The following is a 26,770-nucleotide window of genomic DNA, read 5'->3' on the forward strand; positions in this document are numbered from 1 at the left end:
AGAAGAAGAAAGAGAAGAAAGAAAAAAAGAAAAATGGGTAACCATTAAACATCATGGTTTACATTAATATTCAATGGCATAAAAAATGCTCATGCATTTAAAGTATACATGGTAGAATACACACATATACACATGCACACATGTTTAAGCCAACTTCAGCTTTTTAAATTTTTTATTTATTTTTAGCTACCCCTGCTGGAATGGGAACCTCCACTTTTTAATAAATCTATTTTTATAAAAAGAAAGGACATAAAGCTCTGTGATGAAATTAAGTAGTTTTAATTTTCTTTATTCTTTACTATATTTTTTTAATATTTAGGAATAATCATGTATAACTAATATAACTACAAAAGAAAATGTTATTTCAAAAAAGAAAAGAAGCTTTGACAGGTAGAGATGACAGGAAGGTGTTTGTATTAGGGTTCTCTGGAGAAACAGAACCAACAGGGTATGTATTACCTATAAAAATTTTTTTTAAGAAATTGCTTCACAAAATTGTGGAGGCTAGTTAAGTCTAAAATCTGCAGGGTGGGCCAGCAGGCTGGAGATCCAGGGAAGAGTTGATACTGTAGCTCGAGTCCAAAAGCAGGCTGGATTCAGAATTTCATCTTCCTTGGGGAACAGCAGTAATTTTTCTCTTAAGGTCTTCAACTGACTGTGTAAGGCCCAGGCACATTGTGGAGGGTAATCTGATTTACTCAGTATACTGATTTAAGTGTTCATCTCACCTAAAAAACACCTTCCCAGCAACATCTAGCCTGGCATTTGACCAAATATCTGGATACAAAGGCCTAACCAAATTGACACATAAAATTAACCATCACAGTGTTCCTCCCTCCCTGAGGCAATAACATCTGCAAAAGCCCAGAGTTAGAATATGTGGAGATGAGTCAGGGGGACTATCAAAATGTATTAATGGCAAAAAAACACAATTACTTTTGCACCAACATAATTATACTAACATCACTTTCACTTCATTGGAGAAGTGGCAGAGCTCTTAGAGGTTTGTGGGCAGAGGAGTCTAGTGCGACCACAGCTGTCTTTCCCTTTGAGATACCAGGAGCCCCAGCTGTGGTGGAGCCATATTCCATGAGCATCCTTGGATCACCGTGTCTTTTAGCTCTAACATTATGTTTATTTTTACTGACAAAAAACAAAACATATCAAATAATTTTTAAATTAATTAAAATGGGAATGATCTCTTAAAAGATATTTCATAATATAGTTATTTTTAAAAATAGGCTTTACTCCCACATTTAATAAATCACACTGCTATGGGCTGAATTTTATCCCCCCAAAATTCCTGTGTTGAAGCCCTAACCACAAATAAAACAGCATCTGGAGATGAGGTTTTTGGGAGCTAATTAGGTTTAAATTAGGCTTAGTGCCCTTATTAGAAGAGACCCCAAAGAGCTTGCTGGCTCGCTCTCTCCACCTTGTGGGGGCACAGCAGGAAGGCAGCCATCTGCAAGCCAGGAAGATGGCCCTCACCAGAACCTGATCCTGCTGGCACCGTAATCTCAGACTTCCCAGCCTCCAGAATTGTGAGAAATACATTCCTCTTGTTTATGCCATCCAGTCTGTAAATTTTGTTATGGCAGCCTGAGTTAATGAAGACCCACACAAAATCAGAGAATCATAAGAATGTTTATCCCTGAGTATTACCCTGTGTATCTGAAAATTGTAGTAACTCCAAAAAACATTCCAGTTGTATTTAAAAGAAACTATGTCCCCAACCCAGAATGTTTGGCGTTTTGAATGCAGGATGAAATTAGCTTATTAAGGAAAAAGGCCTGGCGTAGGAGAGTTAACAACCATATCTTAATCCTGTCAGAGCCTCAGTTCGCTCATCTGTAAAATCAAAATTTATAATATTGATCGGCATCTACCTTTCAGAGTCACTGTGGCTATCAGAATGAGAACATGAATTGGGAAGCACTTTGTGAAATCACAAAGTGATTTCATGTCAGGGTAAGCTTGGTGGCTTTCAAACATGTTAAGAAGTGGATGGACCCTATGTTTCATAAGGCAGGCTGATACTGAAGTGCAGCAAAGGCAATAGAATGGATCAGGGTTGAAGGCAAAGTTGGGCTCCATGGCCACCACACTGGCAGTCCCTACCCCACAATGACTCCTGAAGTACCCTCAGCAAACTCAGATCTGTAAGAAGGGAGGCTTTGGAGATTAATCTGTAGAGACTGTGTCCATATATTGGGCTCAGTCAGCTCAGACCCCAGTAGTTCACATACTTCCTTCTGTATTTCCCTTCAAAGAAGCCATGCAGGGAAGGAGAAATGGACCAGTGGGTTCAGGTTCATATACCTGGGGTGAAATCCTAACTAGTCCATCAATAACTGTGTGACTGAAAGCAATATACCTCTCGTGACTCTCAGTTCTCTCCTTTGTAAAATGGTTCTCGTAGTGATACCCAGATTTGTTATGAAGATGATTCCATGTCTGTACAAAATGCCCTGGGCAATGAACACAGTTGACCTCCATAACTAACTCCCTTGCCTTTCCTTTGTTCTGGAATGTTCAAGGGCACCGTTTTTTCCAGGTAACTGGGGCCCAATCAATTCTGCCTACTTTGTAACCACTGTTCACTCTGTTTAGACCAGTTTATGCCTGAGAACTGCCCCGCTGATGGGTTGGTTGAAGCTATGTCTGTGTGATTAGAGTTGATATAGGCAGAGTTTTAGCAGAAAAGGGTAGGTAGAGTGATCAATTCATCATTTTGTATTGGTCTGATTCAATCTGTGCAATTGAAAATTGGTATTACTTCCAAAAATTACTACTAGGTACTATTTTTGAGTATTTGAGTATTGAGTATTGAGTATCCACCAGGCTGTTTTACATACATTATTTTATGAACCATCCTAACACTTCTACAGAGGACCAATTCTCTTCCCCATTGCACCTGGGAAGACTGAGACTGAGACTAAAGCAACTAGCCTGACATCCGGGCAGTAAATGGAGAAGTGTGATGTCAGATCCAGGCCTGCTTTAATGCAGGTTCTATGACTGTGTGGTGTTACTGGGGAAATATGTGTTTTTTGCTCCAGCCCCTACAGCACTGGAATTCCTGTCTAATGTATAGGTCAGTGATTGCTACTGGATTATGCGTCCTCTAGCAACTTCTATAGATTGTCTAAAAAGAACCCTTTGAAGCATTTAAATTGAAAGAAAAAAATCTAAGGCTCTTCATTTTTTACCTTATAATTGTAACATGCTTCCTCAATAGTTCGGTTAAAATAAATAATGTTGTCAATCTTTGGTTTGTTAATTTTTGCATGATATTTCCCCAGCTAGATAGAGGTGAGCAAAAATAATAATGATAATTACATGTATTTTTTATTTAAAAGAAATTTTGAATGGAATCTCACCATGAAGAACAGGGAGTGAATTTACTCTATTTGAAAGGAGGAGGTTTAGAGGGTCGTCCCCTCCCCCAACTAGCAGGTCCTAAGACAACCCAGTTGTTTCTCTGGGACTCTTAGATCCACCTTGGGACAGCCACAGGCCTGTGAAACCAGAAAGCCATTGAGCTTTCTCCATTAACTTGATAAATAGTTTTCAGCACTAACTATGTCTGTGTGCTAAGCTTTGTGCTAAGTGGGAATGGAAGGTGGCATCCCTGCCCTCCAGAACCCGAGTGTCTAGAGAAGAAAGAGAAGGTGCAGATGTCACCTATAGCCCTTTTCTCTTAATTTGTGACTGATTAGGCACAGCAAAACATCCCTGGGGCTCTGCTCCGGAAGGACTGAACAAGACTTGTCGCTAGGAGTAGAATTGCCTCCATTTTAGCTTCAAGAATGCTCCGAGGTCCTCCCCTCAAGAACTGATCTTGAAATACATTGTGTGTGTTTGTGGTTCTTTGCAACCACGGGGTAGCCTTACTAATGAGGATCAATGTCTGTAAATTATTCATTACTTTTACATAGCTTCATTCTTATCTTTTATTTAAGTCAAATCCCAGGCGTAAAATGAAAGAGAAAGAAAAGTCATGCATTAAAAAAGAAAAAAGAAAAAAAAACACAAAATGTTAAGTCTTCTTGCTATGCTTCTTGTTTTCTAGGGGAAAATAAAAATCATCTAAATGTCTTTTCATTAAGATGCTCCAGTGTGTTCTCTGTATAATGTTAATTGCCTAATGACATTAGCACCATGTGCTGTTTAATAGTCTCTCACTATTAGCTGGCAAAGCACTTTAACATCCATTATTATATCCTTTGGGGCTCACAATAGTTCTGTGAGTGAAGCAATCAGGTAGTGCCTTATTTTACAACTATTGAAACTCAGGGTCAGCTTAAACTATGTGCCCAGGATCACGTGTTGCAAAGAGTATGGGTTTTAAAAACACAACAGTACCAGTTTAGTCCTGGAATTCTACTTACCAGCTCTGGGTCATAGGGAAAATCATTTTATTTTCTCAGGTTACAATGCCTTCATAAATAGTAGACAAGGAACTCGTCCTTATTATAGGCCAGGCACTGTTATAAACTCCCTACATGTGTTTATTCACCTCGTCTTGACAATGTTATCATTATTAACATGTTATTGAAGCAGAGATTAAAGTATCTGTAGGGAAGGAAAATAACTTTTGTAAGGTCATGTTGCCAGTAAGTGATGGAACAAGATGAGAACTTGGCTGTCCGGCACTAAAGTCTGTGATATTCACCCTCATACTACAGTGATGACAATGTAATAAGGAAAACATCAATTGGGACTCATGACTGTGCCAGTCAGGATAGTAACAAACATCCCTAAAATCTCAGTGACTTCAAACAGTAAACATTTATTTTTCATTCACACTTTACGTTCATTACAGGAGGGGGTGTGATAGCAGCATAACACCACATTTTATCCTGATTCAAGGACCCTGTTAAGAAGGCTTCATCAGGAGCTCCTTGACTCATGGTGGTGGATACAGGAGACAAAAAAATGTTAAAAGTATTGTTGATAATGGTCTTAAAGCTTCTGCCCAGAAGTGACACATATTACTTCAAATCACATATCATTGGTCAAAAGCAACATCAATATCCACACAAACATCACATGTTTGCACTTATGTGCAGAATCTAAAAATCAAAACAATTGAACTCATCGACCTAGAGTAGAAGGATGGTTACCAGAGGCTGGGAAGGGTAGTGGGGGGTTAGCAGGGAGGTGGAGATGGTTAATGGGTAGAAAAAAAATAGAAAAAATAAATAAAACCTATGATTTGATAGTACAACAGACTATAGTCAGTAATAACTTAATTGTACATTTTAAAATAACTAAAAGAGTGTAATTGGATTGTTTGAACTCAAAGGATAAATGCTTGAAGGAATGGATACCCCATTCCCCATGATGTGATTATTTCACATTGCCTGCCTGAATCAAAACATCTCATGTACCCCATAAATATATATACCTACTATGTATTCAAAAAGTATGCAGGGAGAACAATCTCACTATACACTTGGATAATATAGTAGTGGGCATGGCTGTGGATAGCACAAATGACCCCTCTCAATGACTTCCTGCACAGCTCATTGGGAAAGTGCATCAGAAACTGATGTGCTCCTCTCAAAGGCTGGATGCCATTTCTTCTCTTGCCTTGTCAAATTTTGTTTAAATGGCTCCTACAGTTTTCATTGTCAGTAGATATAAACTACCATTTGCTTTTTAACTTAAGAGTTAACGTCAAAACAATGACTCAGAAACCAGGAACTTCACCAAGATCAAGAAAATGCTCATCCTTTAGTTATAAGCATTTCTTCTAATGTTCACAAGTTGCCCGTCTAATGTCTAATTTATCTCAATATTTCCATATTCTCAACCCAATTCAACTTTACTTTCTTATGTAAATAGCTTTGCATTACCTTACAACTTAAGAACAGAGGCTGCAAAGATTCAATTGAGTATATGGAATGATTCATTCATTCTTTATTTATTTACTTTTTTTTTTTTTAAAGGACACTGCATGTCTTAAGTCCTACTGTATGAAAAGCAGGATGCTCCAGGCTGTGAGGAATATACGACTGATTCAGGCAGGAATAATGCCTTCAAGGGTCTTACACTCTTTATCAAAAAGCTTGGATATATGTGAACATTAATAGAAAGTATTGGACACTCAAGCATCCACCCATCCACCTACTCAATAAACACCTGCTAAGTGTTAACCAAGTGCCAGCTACAGTACAATCTTAAGATTGGAATATAAAGAGTAGTGGTTCAAAGTTCCCATTCTCAATTAGTTCACGGGAGATAGATTATTATAACATGGCACCCTAATTATTGTTCACCCAGGATACAATGAGAACACAGGGAAAGGTACATAAGTCAGACTTGGAAATCAGGGCAGCTTACTGGCCAGAGTTACACCAAGCTTCACTCTAAAAGATGGAGTAGAAGCTCTTCCATTGAATGAGGTAATGGACATTCCAGACTGAGGGAGCACCATAGTCCCAGAGAGGAAAGAAGGAGCACAAGGTTCAGACAATGACTTCTTGTTTGGATGGCTGGAGTCTGTTGTGTGCATGAGGAATGAGAGGAATAACTAAGGCACTGGACAGATCATGAGGAATTTTGTGTGTCAGACTAGGAATTTTCCATTGTATCTTATAGACCTGTAGTATCTAAATATTTTGATCCTCTATTTTTATCAATAAAATTATATGAAGATATGCATATCTAATAAAATTATATTTATTATCTATTCTATTAATTATAGTTATATGTTTAAAAACATATACCATAAAATATACATAATACAGGGATTTTAAAGGATAATGAGAAAATAAAAATACTTTAAAATATTTTAATTTAATGACAGTTTTTAATTTAATTTAATTTAATTACAATTTTAAAATATTTTAATTACAATTTAATTTAATTTAATTAAGACTTTTCTGCTTTCACCATTTATTAGAGAGCAATGGGTTTAAACATAATTTTTTAAAAAAAATTTAATAGTTTGTGATATAATAATGTAAACGCCAGGTTTTAAGTTCAATTTATTTCTATACCAGGCTTCAGTGGCTATCAGAGCTAAACACATATGTTATAAATTTTTTCCAAGCTCATAAATGGATTTAAGCCTTTATAAATGGGTTCACACCTCATCAGAAATCTTCATTTAGAAGATATTCAAACGTTAGTAAATGTGCAGCTCTAGGAATTTTGATAGATGATGTAACAACTCTGGTTTTACAACAAAATTCTTAAAAAGATGGAAACATTTCCAAACTTCCATTCTCAAAATGCTTTCTTCAGAGTATCAATTTCTTTAAAAATCAGTTACTTTCTTGCTCATTCTTAAGTCATCATCTTGAGTTGGAACAAATAAAATAAGCAAGTTTGTGGGTTTTTTCCAAATATATGCTAGAAGGAATATTAATGGCAACTCATTATCACAAAAATATCAGCAAATCTGGAACACTCGTCTTCTTGTCAAAGACAAATGAATAGCTCAACTTTAAGTCTGACAACTCTTTTAAGCATTTTGAGGTCAGATAATCATTGCATTTGGGGGGCAATGAAGGTTTTTCTAGTAATTCTACTACAAAGTATTATATTCTACCATTTGATTTTCTGTATAAATGACATCATTTAATCCTAAACTAAAATTGTTCAAAATACTCTGAAAGAAAGAATGCTCATGACTACAGGAAATCATCCAATGGTAGAAATTCTTCTGTCTTCTCAAGATGCCTCCTCCATACTTACAGTCAGAGGATGACCACACATGTACCCCCTAAGTTTCCAGTATCAATGTATATATCAAATGTTGGTAAATTTTTTCAAAATAAGTAACAAAAGCTGTGAATGGAAGTTCTAACATTTTCTTCCTGCATCTCAATGGATGACCCAGCTCAACCCTGGGATGTAAACACTCTATTTCAGAGACCACAGCTCTAAGGAGTAGGTCAGAAGAGAGTGATGGGGTAATGAGGTCACATTTGTGTTTAGAAGGAGCAACTAGAAACCATGACAGTATGGGCTGGAAAGAGGTGAGGCTGAGGCAGGGATCCCAGACTCGGGCATGATGGTGGTCTGAACTAAGTCACAGAAGAGCTAGAAAGAAGGAAACAGTTGACATTTTGGTTGGAAATGGAATGTGGAATGAAGTATGAAATCAATAATCTATCACAGGTTAATGTTGGGTAGAAAAAGATGCTGGTGGCATTCCCTGAAACAGAGGTGACACAGCAGGTTTTGGAGGAAGGTTTCAAGAGCCCTTAAAAGTACAGATAAAAGTCTAAGGATGTTCAGAGACTCCTTCCAGTTATTAAAGAACCCAAGAAGGCTTCATGGAAGAGGAGACATTGAAAGCGCAGAGCCAAGGATGCCCACTCTGGTCTTACACATGTGTCTCTCCATTTACCTACGTCAACAGGTATGTGCGGTCAAGGACAAAACACGATGTTGACATGAGGATTGGAATCCACTCAGGCTCGGTGCTGTGTGGTGTTCTGGGACTAAGGAAGTGGCAGTTTGATGTCTGGTCTTGGGATGTGGACATTGCAAACAAACTCGAATCTGGAGGAATCCCCGGGTAAGACAAAGCAAAGTCCTTTTCATGCTTAATGGTTGCCATTTGCTCATTTTGTGACGGTGGGTTTCCTGTGTACAGAAATTCAGGGTTAGATCTAGGAAGCAATTATTTGGAAGGAGACCAGATATTGAAACATCATACAACTATTAGCTTCCAAAATCTAGTAAAATGCATCAGAGGCAACAAGGATATGGAATAACAATAACATTGAGGAGTTCAGGTCTGTGCCCTGCACAGCATTGGTTCTTAGACTTGGCTGCACATTGGAATCTCCAAAGGAACATTTAAAAAATACTAGTGTCCAGGCCCTGTGCCAGTTTATTTAAAGCAGAATCTGTGCAGAAACTATTTTAGGTTCTTCAATGAATTCTAATGGGCCGGCAGGATTAAGGCCTACTGACTTTCCATGCATGACCTAGGACTCAGTGAGGAAATTCAGGCTCTTCCTTAGAAACTCAACTTTTCAAATTTGGCTGTCAAGATTGATTCACATAGGATCCCCAAAGGTGCCAGTGATCTGCAAAGGCCACTGCAACTAAGGTAAGTCTTGAAAAGTCATATCAAGATTTACACAGATTGGACCTAATAAGATCTCGAATATATGTGAGCCAGTGTGATTTTCTGCAGCCTCTCTTTCTTAAAGATGATGGATGGATGGATGGATGGATGGATGGATGGATGGATGGATGGATGGATGGATGGAGATAGATAGATGGATGATAGAAAGGCAAATAGATAGATGATAGATAGATAGATAGATAGATAGATAGATAGATAGATAGATAGATAGATAGATAGATAGAGACAGATAGTGCACTTCCACATATTCCTTTCCCTACCCCTAGACCTACCCTTGGAATCACAGATTTCTCTGGTATGTGCCACCATTTCTTGCAAATTATGTTTAGTATCAAGTAATATGTTAACATGGGGGAAAAAGACAACAAGTGGTGGAATCAGAGTAACTAGGATTCCCACTCTGCCCCATGCTAAACTCTGTCATCTTCAGCAAGTTGTGTAAAGCATGCACAGCACCTGGCATGTGATTTTAGTGTGAACTTGGCTTGCATCACTCTACCTGTGTGCTCTCAGGCCAGTGCTTAACTTCTGAGTCTAACTTTCTTCACTGCAGGTAGAGAGATAATAATACTTACGATTTGCTACCTTGTGAACTTATTTTCCTCCTCCATGAGAGTTTGTTCTCTCATCTGCTAAATGGGCATAATCCACCTCACAGGTCTCCTCTGAAGATCACCTCAGGCAATGTGTATGAAGCACTTTGTACACTGTGCAGGGACAGCCCCGGGTCAGTTACGATTCTTGTGGGGATCCTTCACTCTATGTGTTGTGTCATGGCTGTTTGTCAGACAGGTCTAGAATTGAGGAAGGCCTGATGTGTTACTGCTGGGTTTCTTAAATCTTTCCATTCTTTAGGATTTTCCCACAAGCAACTACCTGCGGAATTTAGACAAACAAGATAGCCAGTTCATCTGTGTTTCCAGGCCTGTATCTTAAAAGCATCACCAAATTGGGAATTGCCCATATACTCAATAGATTCCTTTTGCAAACCTTAGAATATGTTTTTGGGGTTTGTAAGATACTGCTTTGATATCTGAAAGCCAGTTTAGCTGCTGTTCTCAATAACATTAAGAAACAGAAGAGTGACCAAGTTTAAATCAGCACATCACCATGAAATACTATGAAGCCATAAAAAGGAATGACATCATGTCCTTTACAGCAACATAGATGCAGCTGAAAGAAATTATCTTAAGCAAAATAATGCAGAAACAGAAAACCAAATACCACATGTTCTCACTTCTAAGTGGGAGCTAAACATTGAGTACATAGACGAGAATAGACACTGGGACATACTAGAGGGAGAAGGGAGAGAGTGGGTCAAGGGACGAGAAACTACCTGCTGGGTACTGTGTTAACTACCTGTGTGAGGGTTCCGTCTTACCCCAAACCCCAGCATCATGCAATATGCTTTGTAGCAAGCCTGCACATATACTGCCCAATTCTAAACTAAAAGTTGAAAGAGAAGAGAAATGAATAAAATAACTTGTAAAAATAAACAGAAAAGTGACTGAGTTTAAATCATCTTTCACACCCTTATTTTTAATATCACGAGTCATGAGTCTGAACCGTGGGTTTACTACTTACAAGTTATGAAGGCTGGAAGATTGTGGCAAGTACTTCATGCCCTTCCCAGTTTCCTTACTGTGTTTGGACTGAAAACATGATCAGCCTTAAAAATGCAGTTTTGAATGTGCTTGTGCTTAAAAAGCACTTAGTCTAGCCTTCAATACAGCATCCAGCTCTGCTTAGCCATGGGATGTTGTCAATGTGCAAAATGTAGGAACGTCAAAACAGGACTCCAAACTCACCATGGTTTGATATTGTTTTGGTTTATATTTTTCTGCTTTTTTATTGTCTTCTTCTTTAACACCTCTGAACCTTGATTTTCTAGAACAATGGTTCTCAAATTTCAACACTGGAATCACCCTAGGGCTTATTAAACCATTGCTTGCTGGGCCCCACCCGCAGAGTTTCTGATTCAGTATGTCTGGCACGAAACTCAAGATGATGCTTTCTACCAGTTCCCGATAGAAACTGCTGGCCTTAGTACCACACCATGAAGATCACTGTTTTTGAGCTTGTGTTAAATGAGACAATGCATATAGAGTCCTTTGTCCTGTACTCAGTAAATATTAATGGTGGTTGTGGTGGTAGTAGTTACCAATATAATACAGTTCCAGGGTGGTAGAGAGACACTGAAAGTAAAAGTACTTATCTCAATCCAGCACTGCCACTAATACCTAATATGATTTGGGGCCAAATATGTACTTATTACTACTGGGTCAGTTTCAGTATCTACAAAATGAGACAAAGAAATGTCTAATACCAGTTGTTTGGAGAACGGAAATGATATGAGATAATCCATGGGGCACACACTAATACCTCTGGCTACCAGATAACGTTTATGCAAAGCAAGAGTTACACAATTGTTAGATCTTAATTTAGTATCATGACTACTTTTATTATATCCTAGCATTAAAATTTATCAGAAAATGCCAGGTTTACTTGAAACTCAATATATGAGAATATTGCCTGAAAACTGACACATTTTCTTAGAAAGAAATGCAAGCTACAGAATCTCATCTGCAAATGCCTTACCCCAAAGCTCAAGTTAGTAGCAAGGATGAAAAGAAACATATAAAACCCAGTTTCTACCAAAACATTTAGGTATATATTGATTAGCACTTCAGCAGAAGAATCAGTGAAGGCAAGGATCTCTTTCACTAGTGAAAACATAATATTGAGTTAATACATGTAAGTATTTGTCCCCCTGCATACTGACAGCAGAATAATAAAAATGTAGAATCCAGAGAAAACGCTAAATGGGGTTGATATTAAACTTAATTATCTTAAAAGAAAATCCACCATGGTGCTTTAGAAAACCCTCCTACCAGGTTCATTTTGCCTAGGAGAAAAGATAAGCTTCCAGTCTTAACTTTGAGATTCATCTGAGAAAGCAGGCGAGGACTTCCATTTCATGGAAGGTCAAATGATCTGTTATTCTCCCAGGTCAATATTATTGAGTTCATATGTATTAACAAAATGCATCTTGGGAATATTTTGTATTTATTCAGCACATTTCTCAAGAGAGTGAAAACATCTTTCACACACTTATTTTTAACATCTTGCACTTGAAATCAATCAAGATATTTATGTGGAAGATGTAGAGAACATGCTTAAATTATCAGAAGTGACTTGTTTGTACTTTCTGTTTTTTCACATGTTCTTTGCAATGAACTATTCTCTTTGTAACAAAGGATTTAGCAGAATAGGTTAGAAGGATGAGAGGGAGTAACAGAGCTAATGCTAAAAGTAAACTGCATTTTATTTAATTAATGAATTTATTTATTTTTTCTAAGACAGGGTCTCACTTCGTCGTCCAGGCTGGAGTGTAGTGGCATGATCTTGGCTCACTACAGCTTCAACTTTCTGGGGTCAAGCGATCCTCCCACCTCTGCCTCTCAAGTAGCTGGGAGTACAGGCATGCACCACCATGCCCAGCGAACTTTTGTAGTGTTTTGTAGAGATGGTGTTTGTCACGTTGCCCAGGCTGGTCTCAAAGTCCTGAGCTCCAGCAATTCACCCGTCTCGGCTTCCTCAGCATGAGCCACTACAATGCATTTTTAAAAGCCACTCTAAAATTTTTAAAAAAACTTCTCTGTTTACTTGGATGTATTGTTCTTAGCATTACAAAAGCCAAAATATTAAGCATTCTTTCATTCAAATGAATACTAAAGTAAACTTAGGAAAATGACTTTTGAGCTGAATTGGACAGTAGGAAATTGTTAGTAAGCATTAAATAGCACATTGAATCTGGAGAATTGCCAATTACTTGAATAGCTGGAGACAGCGCAGGAGAGCTATATTAGAGGAGTGTCAGAAAATGAGCTTTGAAGTGACAGAGCCAGAGAATGAAAGCTTGGGGTCCTTATTCAGAAGGCCTGACAATAGTCTTCTGTAAGCCTCGAGGAGGCATGGAATACACAACAGTAATATGGTGACAATGGCATTTCTTAGAATACTCTTAATAACTTACATATTTGCTTTTATAGTGTATATATTGTACCACACACTGTTTTGACCACCTTACACAAATCAAATCGTGGAATAATCACAATGATCATCAGAGATAGGTGCTATTATGTTTCCCATATTATGGGTAAGAAAATGGACTGATAGAAAGGCTAAGTAATTTGCCCAAGATCTCTCAGCTGGCAAGTGGCAGAGCTGGGTTTGAATCCAGGAGATCTAGCAACGAACCATGTTTGTAACCACCTTGCCTTGCTGGTCTACCCAGACCGCATTATAACCCAATAAGTAGTCTGATTGAGTTAGACAGTTATGAGGACAGAAAAACTCTTCCCCAGAAGAATTTACCATGTGAAATTTCCATGAATCAAGTTCGATCCTCAAGGCCCTGATGTCATATGTTATTTTGCTAAAAAAGAAGCCTGAGTCATGAGCTACAGTGGCTGACAATTGTGCAGCCATGAGTCACTTCACTTGTGAGTGAGCCCAGTCAGCTGCCAGCCTGCACATGTCTACAGCTTTGTTCTTTGCTCCTTATAGTATACATGTTATAGGGGAAATTGCACCCAAAGTGGTTTTCCCAAAGGACCCTCAGTGCAGCCCTATGGACTTATCAGAATCACCCTTGAGAAGAATATAGACAAGGTGGAGAAACAAGATACAAATACACAAAGACTGAAATGCTAGGACAGGTTCCAAGATGATGAAAGAACTGTTTTTGCTTGGTGATTTGGATAATAATTGCCACTGGGGTTCAGAAACATTTGCAGCACTTGTTTTTCCGATATAATCAACAGCACTGAAAAAAAAAATCACTGTTCTGTAAAGTTTGCTGAGATCAGGCTGACAATCATAAGAGAAGCCAAAAGATGTGCTTAGGTGTCGCTCAGAAGGGCTGTATTTTATCAGAGGCAGCAGTGTCTCTTGGGGCGATGTCCATGATACTGTGCTCATGAATTTATGCTTCTATTTTGTTTTATTCTTTCTACTTTATAGGAAGACAAGTATTGTCCTTGAGGACATATCCTAATAATACCCAGGTGTAATCCTGGTGTTGGCTTTGTACAGGACAAAAAATATACAACCTTTGCAGGCAACATCAGGAGTGTGTAATGACCTATGCCTTCTACACACAGGAGGATTCACATTTCCAAAGCCACGCTGGACTGCCTCAACGGTGACTATAACGTGGAAGAGGGTCACGGTAAAGAGAGGAATGAATTCCTGAGGAAGCATAATATCGAGACTTATTTAATTAAGCAGCCTGAGGACAGCCTGCTGTCCTTGCCTGAAGATATCGTCAAGGAGTCAGTGAGCTCCTCAGACCGGAGAAACAGTGGGGCCACGTTCACTGAAGGATCCTGGAGCCCTGAGCTACCCTTTGATAATATCGTGGGGAAACAGAATGTAAGTCCTCTCTTCCTCCTTCTGCTTGGCCATGAATGCATGCTCGTGTGCATCTCCAATCCAGATGCCTCAGAGAAAACTGATTCATCTTTAACCTTTTCTCCAATGGGCACCATAATTGCAAATGATCAAACTATCTCTGTGTCTCCTCAGGACAGAATTAACCTCGTATGCAATTTCAGGAAATGCCAGAAATGCCAGAGGGTTCCTAACACCTTCTCTCAATCTCTCTCTCTTTTTTTTTTTTTTGTAACCTAGCTAAAAATAAATATTATGTGAAGCTGAATTGTAATTTTACCAAAAAATCACTCATGTTGGGAAAAATAAACCCTCTGCTATTAAAAGGCTAAAGGGGAGGGTCAAGTACATGAGAATGTCCCTTTTTCGGTAGCTGACCATCATCAGTTCTGCATCACCCTCTGAGATTCAAAATCAGGAGGGCACTGCTGATTTGGAAATAGGAAAGTAGCACCAAGTGATGGTCGGAGTCAGGGAGTTCAGTAGGAGCATGCAACTTCAAAGCTGCCCACATGATTCTATTTTTATATAACATGGATTTGCATCTTCTATGAAGGACAGAGCTACAAAGTCAGTACATAAGAAGTAGATCACCAATAACCAAAATTATTTTTAAATAATTTATTCAAATATTGAAATCACATTAAACCCAATGAGATGCTCAGACTCCAAGAGGCACTTAGACAACTGAGGCTGAGCCAGGTCAAGAACCAAGGTGGACACAGAGATTCTGTCCTCCCAGAATGCTTGCTCAGAGCTGTGGCAAAATTACCTGCTCTAATATGGATTTTCTCTTTTACCTCTTAGACACAGCACATTTAGTTGAATTCATGTAAGTTCAATGGTGTGACTGTACTATACATTTTTAGAGAAAGAAATCAAGATAGCCAATGTATAACACTTATCTAACAGCTATCTGACAGCTTCTGACAAGATCCTCAACCAAGCAGAAGCTGAGAGTACCATGAAGTACCCAGCCAATAGTGTCTGGAGTTTTATGAAGACATATAAGGGTTAATTTTTAAATTCCATAGACCTGAACATTTCTCATTAACTTGTAGGTAAGAAAAATCTGTCTGCCTAAAAATTTTTTAAATGGAAAAGGTTAAAATGCTGACAGTCTCCCCTCTTTCTTCTGCATTTGAAAGTTTGATGGGGCACTCTGAGACTAGGCTATCTTTGGTTTCTTTCTGGATCTGTGAAGGAGGAACTATGAGAAAATGTGGGCCAGATTACACTGGGAAAAGCTGCAGGTTGAATCTAGGCTGCATGCCTTGCAAGAGTTGACCCTTAGGTCTTTGACAGCTTTTTTATGAGTGTTTAATTTCACCCCAAAATTATTATGCCCACACAAGTCATAACTGATTGCAATGCCTAGTTTCTTGCCATCTCGGAGTTGGTATGCATGGTACAGTTTGCTGTTTTATAAAATAATGGTGTTATATACTTCCTGGAGTGGGTGCATGACCAGCTGACAGTGCCTTCTCCGCTGCTTTTGCCTGTTGTTAGCTTGGGTCTGAATGCTGATTATTCAAAGAGAAAGAAATGCATGCCTCATCCTGAACACCTCAGCATAAAGTTGTCTCTCTCAGTTTTAGTTTTTGTTTTGCCTTTTTTAATATTTTTGAGAAATCTCTCTCCAGTTAAACTGATTGTAGGAATTAAGAAAATTCATTAATGTTCTCATCTGAATTGTACATGAACTTGCTACTAATAACTGAGAGCCAAGAAGAGGGAGGTGGAGGTTCTTGGTTTTATTCTATAGTTGATTGATCTGGTTAAAATGTATAGGAATACTTGACATATTTATTTGCTGATTTCCTAAAGATATTTCCTGATGCCACCAAATACCTATTATACAAGATGTCATTATTAGCTAGAGATTGTTATTCTTGTTTAATCATACCATGTATTTTTTACGATACCCAAGTTTTGCCTGGATGTAACCCATCTGTGCCGTCTTCAGCATGAATAATCTGAATTCATTTTGATGCCTTCAGACTGAAGAGCCAGTGAATATGTGCTGATATTCATGAATAACCACGTGCCACCAATAATATTTTGGAAATTACTGAGCCTATTAAAACAGTCACAAGTATTCAGTGTTTGTACTTATGCCTAATTCTAGAAGTCAGTGAGCCATATGTGCAATTCAGAGACATAATTTGTCCCTGGAAGAGATCAAGACTGGTCTGGCTGAGCCTATGCTGTGCCAAAACACCCAGTCAATTCCACGGAAGCCCCGACCATCTGAGTGTTTGCATAACACAGATAAAGCATACTAATGCTTCACTGGGGGTATTCCAGCTAAATTGGCCAGATGTTTTGGCTTCTATTCATTCATAATGTGTGCTTAGAAATATGCTTAATGGCATCAAATTGCTGTGTCATATTCTGTGCTATGTAGACAGCAGATGTTCAGATAGTTACATCCTCATGTATTCATTCATTCAATAAGGATTAATTGAGCATCTATTACAAGCCAACTACTGCTAGTTAAAAAAAAAAAAAAAAAAGAGGAGGGCTGGGGGAAAAAAATCACTTTAGAGACAAAGTCAGCCAGTAGCTGATATTCTTAATGAAGATAGAAATTATATCCGTTTCACTTACCACAATTTAGCCCACAATTAGAACAATACCTGGTAAATCACAGGGCTTGATTAAAGTTTGTTGAATGAGTGAATTAAATGATAGATACAGGTAGTGAGGGAGAGGAACCAGTCAAGTTTGAATTCTAGATTTTTTGCTAGGGTGACTGCGTGAATGATAGAACTTCCAACTAAAATAAGCAATACTGGAATAGGAGATTGTGTGAAGAAGACTAGGAATTCTCTTTGGGACACGTTGAGCTTGAGGTGTCTGGGAAAAATCCAGGGAGAGTGATCACGCATTTCTGAAACTCAGGCATAAAAGAACTGTGCAAAAGATGTGAAATTGGTATTCATAGTCACGAGAATTTTGGTGTTAGTAGAAGACATGGCAGTGAAAGAGATCGCTGTTAAGAATCAGTAAAATTAAGGAACAAGAAGACACAAGCAGACCTTGAGGAACACAAGTTGGAAGGTGAAAGAGAGTCAGTATTCCTTGGCAGAGACAGAGAAGAAACAGTCAAAGTGGTCAGAAGAGAACTAGGGAATGTGGTGTCATGGAAGCCTAGAGAGTATGGCATTTTGAGAAGGAAAGGGCCATCAGCAAAGTCCAGTGGAGACAAGAGGCCCAGAAAAATGAAGACTGAAAGCTGCCTATTGGAACTGGATTGAAGGACGTCATTGGCAAGAGGCAGATCTGGTGAGATGGTAGAGTCAGAAGCCAGGTCATCATAATTGGTAAGCGGTGGCTCTGGGTTTCCAAGAACTCCAGTTCCACCCCTGTTCCCTTCCCTCTACCCATTCCAGTAGTTTGCAGATAGCTTGGGGAAGCAATGAAAATCACCAATCATTATCTCTGGCCCCTTATGTGAGTCTTCCAGTTTCTGTCTGCCTGATCATACTCCCTTGGTTTTGATGCTGTGTCTTCTCTGCCCCTGTATCTGTACACGTTTGGGTTAAAATTGTTGGTTTGACTGCGTTCTGGTATCCAAGTTTTGCTCTTGGACATCCTAAGCACCCATGCCCTTTTACATCCCTGCCCCCTGACAGGTGCAGATGCTCTGCCTCTTAATTTGATGCCTTGGTTTCCTGAACCCTAACTCAGATCCCAGTGAGACTCCCCATGCCTTGAGTTTCCAGGTGAAATGAAAGTAAGAAAACTAGAAGGCAAGAAGTTTATGATCACAGGTGGACTATTGGAACTTAAGATTTTAAAACTAGAAGGAGATGGTTGAAGTAGATCAAGAGTGAAAAATTTCACATCTGGGTGAGAGTATCCAGGAAGTTCAAGGCTAGATTATTAAATGAGTTATCAACATGGACATTAAATCTCTCAGTGTAAAGACAACATTGGAAATGAAAGGAAGACAAGAACAGGATCCTTATCATAAAGGTTATATTTTCCTTTATGTTTATATTGCTCGGAGTAAAATCTATATCTGGGCTTGAGCTATTGTTCCTTCTGTTATTTAACAGATACTCAAGTGTACTACATACTGAGGATCCAGTAATGAATCCCTGTCCAACAGGAGCTTATATTTCTCTTTTCTTTTCTTTTTTCTTCTTTTTTTGAGACGGAATTTCACTCTGTCGCCCAGGCTGGAGTGCAATGGCGCAGTCTCAGCTCACTGCAACCTCCGCCTCCCGGGTTCAAGCGATTCTCCCGACTCAGCCTCTTAAGTAGCTGAGATTACAGGCACGTGCCAGCACTCCTGGCTAATTTTGGTATTTTTAGTAGAGATGGGATTTCACCATGTTGGCCAGGCTGGTCACGAACTCCTGACCTCAAATAATCCATTCGCCTTGGACTCCCAAAGTTCTGGGATTACAGGCTTGAGCCACTGCACTGGGCCCGGGAGTTTACGTTTCAAAGGAGTGAGGAATGCAGACAATTAATCAAAACATATAAGTGTAATGAAGGAAATAGAGAGATATGACCAGGGAATATATAGAATATAGAAGGGATTGTTAAATCTCTCTAAAGGTTTAATACAAGCGCTAAAAGGACTCTCATGCAAATAAGCAGGAAAAGAGCATTCTAAACAGAGGAAAAGCAGTACAGACACCGTGAGGTATAAAAAAGTTTAGTGTGTTAGAACAGCAAAAAGGCCCAAGTATCTAGAGCATAATGAGTAGGGAAAAGGGGTAACAGATGGAGCTGAAGGGGCTGGGACCTCCATCCTGCAAGCCTTGTTGATGGATTTTATTCCAGGAGAAGTGAAAGAAAGGTTATAAGCAGGGCAGTGACGTGATCTCAATTAGATTTTTAAGGGATCACTTTGGCTGCCTGTGAAGAATGGACTGTCAGGGCAAGAGTAGACTTAGAAGAAAAAAAGAAAAATCCATCTTAGACTTCAGATTTTCAAGAAAATACCAAAGGTTCTTATGTAGCTATAAAATGTGTTATGTGAAGGATATTAATCATTTTAACTGGATTTTTATGACAAGTGATATGCCAAGAGAACTGAGGCTACTCTTTTAGAAGCGACGCCCCTTTTCAGAGCCTAGAATTTGTTTCCATATGTTGTGGAATCATCTTCATCCCATCCATCCCTTTCACATTTATTACGGCCCGAGAATCCAGCCACATTTCTGTTACTCCGCTAGGTCTTTTAAAAGAGTCACATGGAGAAAAGTATACAACTGGTACCTCCATTGTATATTTTAGTCATTTCTACACAATAGACTGATTTGAGGCATTTTTGTTACCTTGAAATTAATGTGTTTCCAGTGAGGATTATAAACACAGATGGAATTTCTATCTCCATGTAACAAATGGAAAGCAAACACACTTCATTGCCTGGAGTATAGATAAACATCCACAAGGTCACCAACACTGACAGGAGTAGAGAGCTTTGGGACAGGTAGCATGTCGGGAGTGGTGTGCACATGTTTTTCCACTTAATTCTCACACCAGCCTTACAGGGTAAGTGTGATGTGCCTACTTCACAAATGGGAAAACTGGGATTCAGAGAGAATTGATTAATTCCCTGAAGGACACATTGCAGGTAAATAACAGAGATGGAATTAGAGCCCCATATATCTGACTCCAAAAGCCCTATGCTTTCCATCAGTTCACACTGCTTCCCTCTTTGTGGCCTGAAGATATATGCTGGGTATCACCTTCTACCTTGTTTTCAGGTCATCTGTCAGTCTCAGAAGGTGAGTGGGTATTTGTGCGTGTTATCCGTGTAGTGTGTGTGAATATGTGTGTGGTGTGGTGTGTGTTATGTGTTTATATACACGGTGTGTATATGTGTAGTGTGCATGTATATGTGTGTGGTATGTATGTGGTGTACGTGTGTGGTGTTTACATGTGCATGTTTTATGTACATTGCTGTGTATGTGTATGTGGTGTGATATATGTATATATTTGTGGTATGGGGTATGTGTGTGATATGTGTGTATATGTGTATGTATGTGTGATATGTATGCACATATTGTATATGTATGTGATGTATGTGTGTGATGTCTGTATGATGTGGGGTGTGTGGATGTGAGTTGTGTGTATATGTGTGTGTGATGTGTATAGGTGTGGAGTGTGTATATACATGTGTAAAGCTCTCTACTCCTATCAGTGTTGGTGACCTTGTGGATGTTTATCTATATTCCAGGCAATGAAAAGTATTTGCTTTCCACGTGTGGCTGTGTGTGTTGTGTGCAAGTATATGTCTATGTGTGGTAGGCATGTAGTGTGTGGTGTATGTATTTGTGTGTATGTGTATGTACGTGTGGTGTGTGTGTATATGTATGATATGTATGTGATATACGTGCATGGTGTGTATGTGTGTGATGTGTGTATATGTGTATTTGTGTGATGTGTGTGGTGTGTATGTATGTGTGGTGTGGTGTGTGTGTAGTGTGTATATATGTGTGTGTGGTGTGTATGTATATGTGTATGTATATGTGGTGTGGTGTGTGCGTAGTGTGTATATATGCATGTGTAGTGTGTATGTATATGTGTATATATGTGTGGTGTGGTGTGTGTGGGGTATGTATATGTGTGTGTGTGGTGTGTATGTATATGTGTATGTATGTGTGGGGTGGTGCATGTGTAGTGTGTATATATGTGTGTGTGGTATGTATATGTGTATGTATGTGTGGTGTGGTGTGTGGTATGTATGTGTGTGTGTGGTGTGTATGTATATGTGTATGTATGTGTGGTGTGGTGTGTGTGTGGTATGTATATGTGTGTGTGGTGTGTATGTATATGTGTATGTATGTGTGGGGTGGTGTGTGTGTAGTGTGTATATATGTGTGTGTGGTGTGTATGTATATGTGTATGTATGTGTGGTGTGGTGTGTAGTGTGTGTATATGTGTGTGTGTGTGGTGTGTATATGTGTATGTATGTGTGAGGTGTGTATGTGTATGTTTGTGTGGGGTGTGTATCTGTATGTACATGTATTCACCCTCTCATATATATGGGTCTCGTATATTTGAGTTACCCACCAGAGCTATTTAGAAGTTTTATATGAAAGCATCAGGAAATGACCAGATTCTGCTCCAGCTAAATTTTGGAAATCCTATCCAACCAAGAAGGATCTAATTGCCTGAGTGTCCTGGCATGATGATTGTTTGCCTGGAAAAAGGCAACACTAGGCAGCCTCTCACATGTGCCTAGTAGTAAAGCAAACAAACAACCATTTGACTTAGTCCCACTTGAGTTGGCAGGTGTTGAAACCAGAAGAAAAGGAAATGTGAAGAGAGTAGGAGTTGGCTGGGCTGGCGAGCGTGGTCAAAGAATATATTTAGGTTACTATATCTTCACCAATTCCAGCTGGGACTTTTCTTAGATCCTGTTCTCTGTATTTATTAGAAGAAAAGGAAGAATTCTCGTCTGATCACCTTCCTGATTAAGACCTCCTTGTGGATCCAATGCTGAGCCTCAGGCTCCTCAGAGTGAACTGGTTAATTCTGTAGGCTGTGAGTCTTGTGATCTTTGAGTAAATCTCTGCAGGATTCAAAATTTGCACATATGATAGTGGAAGGGCCTGAAGAGAAACTGAGCAGAACTGAGTTGGAGCCAGATTTGTCCAGTTGCTATTAACAGACCTTGGACAACCACTTCTCCCCTCCAAGGCTCAGTGTCCTCATTTAAACAACAGCAAAACTGGACTGGATGATCCATCAATTCCTTTCAGCTCTGACATTGTCCTATTCAATTTCCTTACCTCAGACACAGGCTGCGAGACTGTGGCCATACCGGTGAGCCACATACACTTCAGAATTCTACCATCCATAAATAACTTACCAGGAAGCCATGGGGACATCCACTGTTTACAGTTATCTTACTGTAGGATAACAGTTATGCTTATCCTGGTGAACTGTCTTAAAGCATGAATACCAAATTCAGCAACAGGAGTTAAAGAAAAAAAAATTAAAAAGTATTTGAGGTAAAATCTTACCTAACTAGGGAATGAAATTTACCCTTTTCTCTAAGCATTTCAGATAACTGAGTTATGATTTTATGTAGATAAACACCCAAACATCGTTACAGACATCATCACACTTTGCCTGCTTTCAAGGTCCTGTTTTCACTATGGTCTTTATGTTCTCTTATTGAGTGATACTGTTCTCTGGGATTTGATTTCTTTCCTTCTTGTTTCTCCCCCTAAATGGTGGGTTCAAACTAAGCGGCAGGCCCCTTTTTTGTGAATATGAAGACATGCAAAAAAATGCACTCTTTAAATTCAAACTCATTTTACTTTTATCATTCAGCTTGAGAAAGGCAATCCTATCAAGATGCTTATTTGTTCATTCATTCATTCAGACATGCATTTATCAACAGCTTGCTGAGAAACCCCAGTAAAGTTCTAGGCTCTGGGGATAGAGAAACGAAGGTGGGGCAAGCACTCCAGAGCTTAGTTTGGTGGTGCTACTAAGAGGTCAGCAGGCTCACTGTGAACATTGTTACAATTATTGCAGAACAGAGTAGTAGATGAGGGAAAATTGATCTGAGTTAATCAGGAAATACCTTAAGCTGAGATCTACAGGCAAGTGGGAATTAAGCCAAGAATGAGGGAACAAGGCCTTAGAACAAGGCCGGGTTCAGTGGCTCAAGTCTGTAATCCCAGCACTTTGGGAGGCCAAGACGGGTGGATCACGAGGTCAGGAGATCGAGACCATCCTGGCTAACACGGTGAAAACCCATCTCTACTTAAAATACAAAAAAACTAGCCGGGCAAGGTGGCGGGCGCGTGTAGCCCCAGCTACTCAGGAGGCTGAGGCAGGAGAATGGCGTAAACCGGGAGGCGGAGCTTGCAGTGAGCTGAGATTCGGCCACTGCACTCCAGCCTGGGCGACAGAGCGAGATTCCGTCCCAAAAAAAAAAAAAAAAAACCTTGGAACGAGAGAAAAAGCAAGTCCACCATCTCAGCCTGGGTTTCTTTGCGCAAGACCAAAGCACAGACTTTTCTTTCCCTACAGGGAATTCTGACCTGAAATTCCTGAAATTCCTCCCCCTAAAAACACCTGAAATACTGAATCTTGATCTTTAGAAAGGTGTGTTTTCAGAGGTAACTACTTCTGTGATAAGTTACAGGATATCTAATTGTTCATATTCAATACAAATATGCAGAGAATCACAGGCATATTTTTCCCTACAGGTAATTTTTTTAACATCAGATTACGTTTTGATGTTTATTAGATAAGACATTTGCAGACTTAGGGTCAAGAACAAGGAAAGCGTTGGAAATTTTCCTGAAGTCAAGAAGCATTCTTCCGGTAACATGGCTTTTTCTGACAATAAAACTCCCCAGGCTGTCCTTAGCCCTGACTCTGAGGATAGCTGCTGAGTTCAGCCAGGGAGAATCATTAGTGGGATCTGGTTTTTCATTCTGTTTCAAAAGACAAGTGCATTTGAAGCCTTCCAGAGAACATTGAATGGATTAAGTAGGCAATTTGATCCATTTGCTTTGACTCATTATCCTTCCTTTCTCTGAAGTTCCTGGGGTAGACTAAGGTAGAAGAGATAAAGGTAGAGATAGGATTGAGGCTTACGTAGAAGCACAGACCTGAAAAATATACATGTAGGTTGTCAAGCATACATCATGCAGCCACAGTTACTCCCATGGCTGATAACCTGCTAAAACTTTTCTAAACAAGCGAATTGGACTCTTATTTTATGAGATATTGAGATGTTGTATGGGGAGTCATAAAACTGTCGGCTGACAAACAAGAACTAATAAATGTATAGCACTTTAAACATGTGAAGGTGAAAATGTATGATATTTTAAATATGAGAAGATAGGTAGGAAGAGAAAAAGCAGAAATCTGGATTCTTTTCCCCTGACTTATTTCCTCAATTTGAAAACAAAGAAGTGGGATTTATTTTCTATCAGTCTTGGTGTTCACTTTGCCAAGGACTGGGCTCAGATTTTTCAGTGTAAAATGTCTTCATTGAACTACACCAGGATTGCTCTCATCTCTTTACCACCAAGTATAACTTTTATTGTTTGACACCATGCAGTTTATATCGAGGAAGATTTTTCTTTCCAAGCAAAATTGCATTTGATGTGAGTGAATTTTTATTCCCATTTTTCAAGTAATTTTATATGTGCCCTGATCCACCAGTTTTCCTGCTCTACACAAACACCTGGGTCTCCCCACTCTAAGGTGACTGAATTCTAGCCAGAGAAAGATAACTGCTATTTTTGTTGGCCTGAACAGCCTCATCCTGGTTACTTATATATGTACTTACTTTTACTTCACCTTGTGTCAAAAGAGATTTACAGTAGCTTATCTTCAGTAAGCATACAGTATGGATGGAAGTTTTTGCAAGGTCCTCTTCTGTCTCAAGGATTCCCAAACTACTGTTGTGAATTTCAGGTTATGCACCACTAGATTTGGCAGTGTCTCTTCCTACTCTGTGACTTTTTTTTTTCTTTTTTGAGACAGAGTCTCGCTTTTTAGCCCAGGCTGGACTGCAGTGGCGTTATCTCGGCTCACTGCAAGCTCCACCTCCTGGGTTCACGCCATTCTCCTGTCTCAGCCTCCGGAGTAGCTCGGACTACAGGCGCCCACTACCACACCCGGCTAATTTTTTGTATTTTTAGTAGAGACGGGTTTTCACCGTGTTAGCCAGGATGGTCTCGATCTTCCTGACCTCGTGATCTGCCCACCTCGGCCTCCCAAAGTCCTGGGATTACAGGCGTGAGCCACCGCACCTGGCCCCCACTCTGTGACTTTTATGTTACCTTTAGTCCCCTAAAGAATCATGTCACACTGTGAGATAGTAAGGACTTTGGATACATTGTATGCAGTATCACCCACTCTGGACTTCATGTCTTGGGAAAACTTAAACACAGGACCACTCATAAGTGATAAGCCCGGAAATGAACACTCGGGATAATAAAAAGCCAGAAAAGCTAAACGAATTACACCATTCTTATAGAAATGTGTGTGTTGGGAAGGTTAGGGTAAAAGGAAGTAGAAGTCACAACTCCAAAGATGAAGCAATTTAGTTCTAACGCGTAGATGGCTTCTTCTTTTCCCGGTTTTGCCCTGACACAGCTGGTGAAAAGTAAGAGATGCTGGATTCTTGAAGGTCAGTAATTTGTTGCTCATTGGAACTAAATTAAGGAAAGCATCAATGACTACACTTGATTAGTAAATTGTATACGAGGGCTCTGAAAAAACTCATACTAAGAAATTTAAAACACCAAACATGAGCAATTTATCAGCAACCCAAGGTATAAGTTTTTCATCTGCCTAAATTAAAAGTTACTTCTGAACCTTCAAAGCTAAAAATTTAAATAATTCTATTTCAATTTTCCCAAAATTTCTATTAAGAAAACACAACCACAAACACACACACACACAAACATGCACACACACATAAACATGCACACCCACAAACACACAAACATAAACATGCACACCCACACAAACATGCACACCCCAACACACACACACATATAAACATGCACACACAGAAGACTGCACACTCACAAAACACACAGACATATAAACATGCACACACACACACACACACACCCCTTCTTTTCCCCATGGCATTGACACTTCTAAAAAAATCCACATCTTTGTTGTTCACAAGAAAATAGAGTAATGTAGGTCTGGATATATGTTTGTTTATCCATTTCCTGAGCTAAAATTCTCCAGTTGCCAACCCAAGGTCATTCAGTCAATGGGATAGTGGTCATCTCACCAACCACAGCCAATGACATTTCAACCCAGCTAATGCAGTGCTAGGAGATATTTCAATTCACACCTACCCTGTGGCCCTATGAACAAACCACTGATGTTTCCGTTTCTCTCTCGCCTACTTATGAGTCCCATGTGAATCCTGGCAGAAATCTTGCCTCCATTCCTATATCATACCTTATCCCAGCACTTATACCATCCCTAATCCCGAGATGAAGTCCGTTCTGGAGTTTGCATGTCTGTTCCACACATTACTATGGATGTGATACTTTAAAAGCTAAAAATTCAATTCAATTGACAATTTGCCTCAAATCGTGTGGCGTCGAAGTGGTCAGATCTAAATGAGTGGTGTGCCAAGTTCTGTTTCCTCCAATTCTGCAGAAGTTTAACAACATTTTTTGATTAAAAAAATGACCCAAGTGTGTAATGTCTCAGTCATAATCACAT

General features: G+C 39.3%; 1 protein-coding gene across 2 annotated transcripts in view; it reads left to right on the forward strand.

Annotated features, from left to right (window-relative positions):
* The window catches only part of ADCY8 (adenylate cyclase 8 (brain)), a 263,079-nt gene that overhangs the window by 124,892 nt on the left and 111,417 nt on the right, over positions 1 to 26,770 (forward strand). For both annotated transcript variants that reach the window (XM_011938168.1, XM_011938169.1), the window contains exons 6-7: positions 8,381 to 8,539; positions 14,284 to 14,554. In XM_011938168.1, coding sequence (XP_011793558.1) covers positions 8,381 to 8,539; positions 14,284 to 14,554 — 430 coding nt within the window. The remainder of the gene's footprint in view (positions 1 to 8,380; positions 8,540 to 14,283; positions 14,555 to 26,770) is intronic.

The sequence above is a fragment of the Colobus angolensis genome, unplaced genomic scaffold (genome assembly GCF_000951035.1).
Source record: "Colobus angolensis palliatus isolate OR3802 unplaced genomic scaffold, Cang.pa_1.0 Scaffold17, whole genome shotgun sequence".
Taxonomy (NCBI): Eukaryota; Metazoa; Chordata; class Mammalia; order Primates; family Cercopithecidae; genus Colobus; species Colobus angolensis.